The sequence below is a fragment of the Cynoglossus semilaevis genome, chromosome 20 (assembly GCF_000523025.1).
Source record: "Cynoglossus semilaevis isolate Cse_v1.0 chromosome 20, Cse_v1.0, whole genome shotgun sequence".
NCBI lineage: Eukaryota > Metazoa > Chordata > Actinopteri > Pleuronectiformes > Cynoglossidae > Cynoglossus > Cynoglossus semilaevis.
In genome coordinates, this window is record NC_024326.1 from 12400330 (window position 1) to 12409725 (window position 9396).

A 9396-nucleotide genomic window follows, 5' to 3' on the forward strand; every position below is an offset into this window, starting at 1 on the left:
TTGTTGGACCTCTCCTCCAGCTCCAACAGCAGCAGCCGACGCCACGGAGGGAAAACTAAACATCCGTACCAGTAAGAACCTGGTTTAGGTCCAGGTTCACTGACTACAGACACTCTGAGCTGAAGGTATCAGATGGTGATGTCATCAACAGGTGTGTGTTTCTATTTTTCTAATTAAATACCGTTTCAGTTTTTGTACTAAATCCATTCTGCTCCGCTCTGAGAGCTTCTATAAACGCCCCCTCGGACAAACACCATGTTTGAATTGAACTGGGATTTGCTGGGGTCATTCAAGGACTTAGAGTTCTTGCAATGAAGTCCAAATTGAATTGATTTGACCGTCACCATAGTAACTGGACGGACGTTCTGTTGTAAAACAGAAACAGTGACAGATCTGATTATTGTGCTGACGAAAGCAAAACCATTAAGAGTTGCATTTTTTGTCTAATTCTGTGACTTGAATCCTGCAGTGAACGGTTCACGGTACTGTTGGAAGAACAACGGTCGGAGGACCAGCTCCCACTGGGCAGATAAAGAGCGAGGCTGAAATGATAAACAGTAGCAGTCACAGTGAGTCCTGTTGACAGACCTGTTCCCTGCTCACTGCCCTCCACCAAGGACTGGTTTTTATGGAGTGAAAACGTTGAACTCCAGCGTGGATTCTGCTGATTCTGTACACGTTCAAACATAAATCTAATGATAAATATTTTCACAGCACGTCGTCAACTGCAGCCCGCTGTGATACCCCGCTGCAAACTGAGGGCAAACAAGTGCGTGCATGTCGGTGCGTGAACCAATTACAGTCCAATCCTGGTGCTGTTATAACGTAGCGACTGTCTGCAGCCGTGGACTCACTGATACGACACAACAAACCAAGCAGACGCTGGTCTTTTGCTACCAATTTAAAGCAGTGCTCAACAGTCACTGGTCGATGCTGTAACATGACAAAATCATCTACAGTGAACAATCAACCACGTGCCTCACAATTCTTCACACTGAAATACCTTAACAAAAAGAGAACGATGAAAGAATACTGAAATGATACATTATATATATGACCCAGTCATATATATATAATGTATAATTTACAAGGACGATGCAAAACTCCACACAGGACGGCCGTCTGTTTCCAGTCAAACGTGAATGTTCTTGCTGCGAGGCAGCAGCGCTGCAGCGTACGCACGGCTTTTCTGTGCTGTCGGGTGAAACTCGGTGAAACTCCGTGCACAGATCTGCATAATTCACAACGACCGGCCATGGAGAACTCTCCAGACGCTGCGTTTGGCCAGGCAACCGTTGCCTTAGCCACATTTTCTGGCGATGATGAATTAATGATGAGACAAATTCATTACGGACGCAGCCTAAATATTCCATTAGCTGAGGAGCTGGACGTGGATTTCCTGACCCTGCTGGGTTAACAAAGAGTTAAAGGTTGTACTAGTCATGACTAGTACTCACCGAAGACTGTCTTCAGCCTCAGTGTAGGGCCGGGATGCTAACATGTGGAGCTGAAGTCAGAAACAAATACCATTTACTGTATTTGTGTTTAAGATCTGTTGTACTTTTTGTTTCTAGTTCTTCCTGATCCTTTGCTTTTTTGTTGAATTCAATTCTATTTTATTGTAGTTTTCTTTGCTTTTTTTCTATGCTTTAAACAAATTTGAATTTGTTGTCAAAAAGTAAAAAAACAACAACATTTTCAATCACAATCCGTCCCCACTTTCAACCACTCCGTGGGTGGAACCGACGGAGCTTCAGTCGCCGTGGGTTCGTCAGCCTTTCAGGACGTGTTAATTGCAGCTCTTTCATTTTACGATGAAGATGAAAATGGAATCATTGTGCAGCGCCGTGGTGCAGCGCTGCAGCTTTGAAGCCCGGAACTTTCTCCTCTTTCGTGTTCTGAACATGAGGCGTACTAGAAAACAGCAAAGTGTGGATAAAAATAACTGGTACTTTGCACAATCTGGCCGCTGTCTGCTCCCATCCATGTGGTCAATTTGTCTTCCACTCTTGCATTGTTGGGGAAACAAACCCGACAACACACACACACACACACACACACACTCTTTACACTCTATTCTTTTCATAAACAACAAAACCATGTGTTGAGTGTTCCGTTTTAACAAGTCCATTTTCTAATTTACTCTTCAGACTTTACTCTCTCCTTAATTGCACACCGCCCTCTCCTCCCCTTCTACTTTTTCTATTCTCTTTGTTTTTTTGCAAGCACAAACACACACACACACACACACACACACATGCAGCTCCTAGTCAGCTTCTTATTTTGCACTGTAGAAAATCTCGTCTTTCGTTTCACTGAAATTTGATTCCTGAGCTTCTCCCACCTCTGCTTAAAAAGAAAGTAAACAAAGAAAAATTGCAAAAAAACCCAGAAAAAACAAAACCGAGTTGGTGACACATTTCTTCACGTGATGTTTGAGTCTTAAAGGCTTAAGACGTGTTTGAATAATCGCCGACATCAAATCCAGGCAAACGTGGCAACGGCACAAAAATGCCAACCTGGGGGGAGGTGTTGGGCTTCACAGTAAATAGATGGATTCCTACAGCCATCCATAAATTCTTCAGACATCATTCTATTCTCGGAACAAGGAGAACGACATTGAGGAGTGTGTAATTGTGCTCAGATAAACAACAGAGCCCAAACAAGGCCGAGGCGCGCTCATTAAAACCTGCTGTAGGTTTTCACATGGTGTGAAAGTGAAGGGAATGAGGACAACGGTGCTGGATTACAGACAGAAATAGAGCTGGATGACAGGGGGCCAAACTGGAACTGGCAAGCATCGAGCTAAAGAGTTAACTTTAGTGGTAATTAAGTGTTCACTTTGGACACGCGCTCCATCCTCCATCCTCCACCTCCAACCAAGACGCAGCCGGCAAATGAAGAGGGAGGAAGGAGAGGGAGCCGATCCTGGCTGTTCCTGGAACCGGATCAAACCGTCCAAGGCTCCGTCAGTCGGAGTGTGTTGTCATTGCATGGGATTGAAATTAAATGTTGTTTGATTTCCCTCTCCATTAGTTAATGAATTTGTGACCATCATCGTAAGTGTCAGCAGGCAGAAAGCAACTTTTGTGTCCTTTTCAAAAACATCATCATAAAAACGGGAGTTCTGATGAAGTAAAAGGCTGTGAGGACATTTTTAATTTATTACGTAGTTTCATCCCTTTTATTGCGTCTACAGAAATATTTGTCTTGAGTCCAGTTCTCTGATGTTTAACTCCTGAGACGGAGCTAATCCTGTTAGCGCAGCACTGGGCCTGAATTAATAATAATCTCTAGCTACGTGCTAATCAAATCTCACCCAGTAGGTGACACTTGATGCTCAGACTCAGAGTCAGTTTGATGGAGAAACACGGAGATATGGTTAGCGTTGTGAAGTTGAACCATCAGTTATAGATGAGCTGCCTCGTTATGTGCATACTTTAATATTGTGAAGTTGAACCATCAGCTGCCTCGTTATGTGCATACTTTAATCTTTTGGTACTTTTACCTTTTTTTATTTGCCTGCAGACGTATATATGGCACCAATGGAAATTGTGGGGGCGATGTTAGTCTATGTGGAAGTGTTAAAAAAAATACAAAAGCAGTGTGTGTGCTTTTGAGTGCTTTATAAAGAAAATATAATCCCCCTCTGAAAATGGATTCCCAGTGATTCATCGCAGCTAATCTCCAGGTTCTTTGTCTTTGCGCAGCTGCAGGTTTTTATGTTTTTTTTCCTGCCCATTTCTCCCACTGCTCACACACTCAGCGGGAGGTAAAGAGTGTGGAAGTACTCTGAACAAATGTGACTGTGGTCGGCCTGGATTTTAGTCAAAGGAACTCATTACAGCACGGCGGGTTTAAGATTCCTGCGTCAAACCTGGGTATTGAACAGTATAATTCCTGTCATTAAGACCATTTGATAAAAGAGCTCACTTCCTGTGATCCATGTTGTAAAGGACACTGGAATTGAACTGAATCAAAGATCAGTCAAAATGTTCTAAGACAATTTCAAAAACTTCTGAATTAAAAAAATCCAGTGATGGTAAAGGCTACGATTCAGGGTTTGGTCAAATGTTCTTTCACAGAGATCCTCCTCCACTCTGACCGTCTTTTCATTTAGAAAGGAGCTCAAAATTAAAATAGCACGGCTCTAGGCTAGAAAAAAATAAAAAAATAAATTCTGTGGTGATACCTGACAGACGTGTTTTAACACGCTATTAAAACCAGACGCCTTTAAAAGTGTTAACTGTCACAGAACTTTTGTAAATTAGATTTAAATAATCTAAATAAAAAAGGTGTTATCGTTGATTTACACTTCAATTTAAAACATGTTTTTTTCTGCAGCTGTGCAATTCAAAGGAACTCTAGTAGCCCTCTACTGGAGCATGCATGTATCCCACATAAACGTTGTCATATGTTTTGGGAGAACAGATTGAATTTGACCAGAGAAACCATTTAGATGTAATTATTTTAGATTAAAACCAAAACCGTCGGCCCAGTTTTTACTCTGTCGTACACTTGACCACGACGACAGGTCGACAGAGAGAGAAAAGTTCATCTTCATGTATTAAAACTTTTGGCAACTACTGAGGTGATGACCCTGCAGGAGTTATTGTCAGGCTGTACACCACATTTCCACAGCAGCAACGTTGAATCTTATTACCCCATTAAAAAGCAATTATCATATGTCATAAGCCCACTCCCTCAACTCTGCCTCATAAGCAGCAGACGATCAGATGGCCAGGAGGTGCAGCTCATTTTCCCATGTACTCCCGTGGAAAATTTAACCCAGGAGTTGGCTGCTAAGGCAGAGGAGGGGGGGGCTAGAAAAGAAGGAGTTAAAGACAGTAAAAGTGAAGCATCGTAAGGGATTTGTGATTAAAAAAAAAAAGTGGAAAAGAAATGTTTGACTTGCTGTGATGTATGGTCTAATTCAGGCGTGTCAAGTCATGCCCAAAGGTCAGCACCAAATGACCCCTGGTTTGGAGAACGTGTCTGTGTCCAAGAGATGGGAGGCTGAAGACACCCCGGTGGACAGGATTAGAAACAAACAGATGGACAGGGACAGTTAGCAGTTTGAAGGTGAAGTCTGGAGGAAGACGTGAAAATGGGTGAGGATGAGATGAAGGCAGATGATCAGCTGTGTCGGAGCAGCCAGGAGAGGAAGAAGAAGAAGACGAAGACGACGGGGACGGAGACTTTATCACAGTTTTGAGCCCAACGGGGATGGAGACTTTATCACAGTTTTGAGCCCAACCTGCTGAAATATGACAGAAGATCAAGCACATAATAAGAGGCAGGGAGCTGACAGGGAGGAGGAGCCCGGAGCCCCACTAACCCACATTCACACTCCCAGTGACAACCAGCGGTGGCAATTAAATGGGTTGATAAGAGTGGAGGAGGCGCTGAGCTTCTCCTGCAGCACCAGGAGCACAGCTTTAAATAAAAGACAGACTTTTCAGCTGCGCACGGCAGTTTGGAGACGTGGCTGAACTTTAACTCCAAAAAACATTGAAGGAAGACTTTGACTCTGAGAAAATGACAAACGGACTTTGGAAAAAAAACATACGTAATGATATCAAATTTAAATAATTGTGGCCAAAAGTTTGATGAGTGGTTACAGTAAAAAGGATCACTAGTCTTTATAACTATAACTATAAATATCTCTCTTTTTTTTTCCAGGGTCTGCTTTTCCCTCCCACATTGGAAACATTAGATGTGTTTGGTAAATTCACTGGTTCAGAGTCAAGTTTAAAAACGAGCTGTGAACACAGGAGTGTGATGACGGCTGCAATATAAAAATACCTCATAGCACCTACGGCAAAACTAACAAAAAAACAAACAGGTGAACTGTCATTTCTCCAAATAAATTAACACGACTTGGAATGAATTAGGAAACTGGAAACAAAGCCAACAATAACCTAACGTAATGTCCATCAAACCAATACTTCAACAACAACGACGTTGACGTGGACGAACAAGAAGAGTCGCCAGATTGAAGACCGTGATGTGTGATGATGAGATCAGCAGGTTCATCAGATGAGGTTTAGACCAGGAAAATAAACCTGACAAGTTTCCCTGTCTCCATTATCCTTCATTAAAACCTAATGAGATCGGGCCGTTTCACCCCCCGCTCTGCTGTGACACAGAGTTAAGTCGTCCCCCCCCCCCCCCCCCCCGACCCTGAAACATAAAAAAATATATAAAAAAATTTAAATTATCTTCATGATAAAATATGCATTCTAGCCTAAGAAGAAAAAAAACTAAAATAGTAAAAAAAAAAAAATTAAAAGACATTTTTGTAACAGAAAAAAAGAGGAAAAACAAAGTTTAAAATATTTGGTTGTTAATATTTACTTTACTGTTACTCTGTTACTCTTGTATTCTGTATTTCTTGTCACTGTTGGTACAGTGTTGCCAGGGAATGTGTTGTCAGGCCCTTGTCTCTTTCTGCAACTCTAATTGTGTTCACACTGTGGGAGGATGTGGAGCCGTGGTCTTGAAGAGCACATGTACCAGCGCTTTGTTGTTGTGGAAACAGAGAATATATAACACTCAAACAAATGGAATACAACGGAAAAAAAAAAAAGACAGATTCTTCTGTCTGTGACGAAGCACGGCTGAATTCCTGACCATCACATGGATACGGTGAGGAATGAAAGAATGAAAGAAAAGTTCAACAACGTAAAAAAGTAAAGGTCTTTGAATCATTTCCTGGTAATCAACTGGTGGCCCGTGGGCCAAATCCGGCCCGTTGAACAGTCCAATATAATAAATAATAATGCCAGATAAAAACCGTGATTTTCATTTTGTTTGAGTGATCAAGGTGTCTGTCCTGAAAATATTTTGTCTCTACGAAGAATATACTGTAGTTGGTGCCCCCTGCTGCACGGGATGAACTAAATTATTACTAAATGCAGCAGATTTAGTATTTCATCGAACAGACAAAGAGCACGTGTCAGTACTTTCCAGTTTGTACTTTGAAAAATAAAAATCTGAATTACTAAGACTTTCATTTGAAATAATATCATATGGTATGCAGTAATTCCAAAGGCGTACTCTAGTCTATCACATGACAATCTGCCCCATTTAATAAAAACACACCTGTCCTTTCACTCCTTTTCTTCCCTTCATGTCACTGATGCTGTCACCCCCATTAAATTAGTAGAGAGAGTAGGGCTTTATTCATCCCCCTTGGGGGAAACATACTAATTCAACCTAAGGCAGCGGCAGAGTGAGGGAAGACAGGGGGGGGGGGACAGAGGGGGGGGCAGAGAATTGCTGTCATTTTGAATTCACAAAGAGGAACAAAGCGATGACAGATGAGAGGATATGGTCAGCTGAAAGACTTCACAGGAAGTGCTGGACTTTCACTGTCTTACACAGATTCATCGACTCTCCTGCTGTCTAAGGAACCGGCACCTGAGGGGGCGGCAAAAAAAAAAAAACCCGAGATACGCAGCTGAGCGCCACCTGGGTTCTAAAAAAGGCAGGCAATATACAGGAGATGAGTCAAAACGAGTCAAAACATACTTTAGTGTTACAGTTTGAGTCACCAACACCTGACCAAACACCTGAACACCTGAAACTAGAACGTGTCTGACCAAGACTGGACAACCGTCGGACGATCTAGGAATTCTTTTTTTTTTTAAATAAACTTCATGCCAACCAGGCAAGGATAATAACAGCCAGCCAATCACAGAGCCACACACAGAGACTGTCACTGCCAATCACACTCATGTAGTCGCTGTAGACCAATTAATCTTCATCCACTGTGGGAGAAAACCGTAAGAAAACGCAGACACAAAAAACCTGCAAAACAAAGCCGGGAATCGAACCTGTGACCTATTTGCAGTAAGATAAGAGCACTAACCACTCTCCCTACTTATATTTTTTACACCAGAAGTAATACATGTTCCACAAATACTTCACGGACAGACTGACAGAGCGGAACTCTCACCTGTAGATCTTGTATCTGGTGGAGAACCCCTGTTGAAAACGCTCCCTGAACTCCGTGTACTCGGGACATTTGTGGAACGGTCCCTTCTCCGACAGCAGCCAGTCCAGCTCCCCGCGGCTCTGACGGGTGTTGATGCCCCATTGTGAGGAGCCGGAGGAGGAGGACGAAGAAGAGGAGGAGGAGGATGAAGATGAGGATGAAGACGTTAGCGAGCCGTGCAGCACCTTCCCGCCGTGTCCGACGCCAACCGCTTGTCCACCCCGGCCGCCCCCCGGCTGCCACAACAACACCCAGGGCAACCATAGGAGCATCAAGGAGGGCGCCGACCATCTAACAAGGCGAGCGGAGCCGGTGGACCATCTCTCTCGTGTCATTGCCAAAGGAGTTGCCATGATCCCGGTGATGATGTACTAGGGCACCTGGGACCGGCATTTCTTCCAAAGGACGCCTCGCACTGGCCTGGAAAAAACAAAAGAAAAATACTTTAAATACTATTTCAAAAGTAGTACGCTGCAAGGTGGGTCCAACCTGAACCCAGGAAACACAAAGAAAACTCATGAACCCAAAAATACTGAAAATATTGCCCACTAATGGGACCCCACCCCCCACCTTGGGAACCAGTTTATTACCAGCTGCTCCAAAATAGGTTTTTCTTTTGTACTTGTTTGTTTGGACAAGGACGCCGTCACTCACTGGCCCACTTCTGCAGTAAATTGCCGGCGCGTGGCACCATTTTCAGACCCGTCTCAGAAAAGTCTCATTTCTAACGTCTAAGTTAGAAACACTGAAACTTTTTCTTCTGTTCATGAGATTCAAGTCTGCACAAAAACTCCACAATGCCCTTTAAAAAAAGGACCAGGCGTGCGCTTCAGAGTGGTGACCTAGAAGATAATCACCGTTTCAGACGGGATAGACAGTCGTTGGGTAACTCGCCCCCCGCCCTCCCTCCAAAACCCTTTCTCTCACTGCCCTTTTCACAAAGATGCAAATTCAGGCGAATAAATACCGGCGGAGACAAGACACATACACACACAAAAATTACTCATGGCACAACATTTTTAATTTTCACTTGCTGCACCCTGAGATTACTGCAGTTTAAAAAGGCAATTACTTAAGTCGTCTGTCAAATGAGTGTATTTATGCGACTAAAAGCTGGGGTGAAAACTTGATGAATGTAATGGTGTGCGGCTGCAGCTGGGGCATGTACTCCACGGCCCCACAGGTAACGCTGGTGCAAATTAAAACTGTGCCACCTTGTAGAAATCTCATTTCTCTTTCTGTAATGTCCTGGGAGGAGGCGGAATATGAAACGCATTCACAATACAGTACATGTACCAGACACAAGTACTGGGTTAGTACTAGGAAAGTGAAGGAGAGTGAAGTACTTGTCACTGTGACACAGCACGTCACTGTTTTTAACCCATCACCACAGTCAG

General features: G+C 43.3%; 1 protein-coding gene across 1 annotated transcript in view; it reads right to left on the reverse strand.

The window, feature by feature from the left end:
- LOC103396655 (BMP/retinoic acid-inducible neural-specific protein 3) overlaps positions 1–9396 on the reverse strand; it is a 70377-nt gene that overhangs the window by 20913 nt on the left and 40068 nt on the right. The window contains exon 2 of the mRNA XM_025066182.1: positions 7961–8419. Coding sequence (XP_024921950.1) covers positions 7961–8352 — 392 coding nt within the window. The 5' untranslated portion in view covers positions 8353–8419. The remainder of the gene's footprint in view (positions 1–7960; positions 8420–9396) is intronic.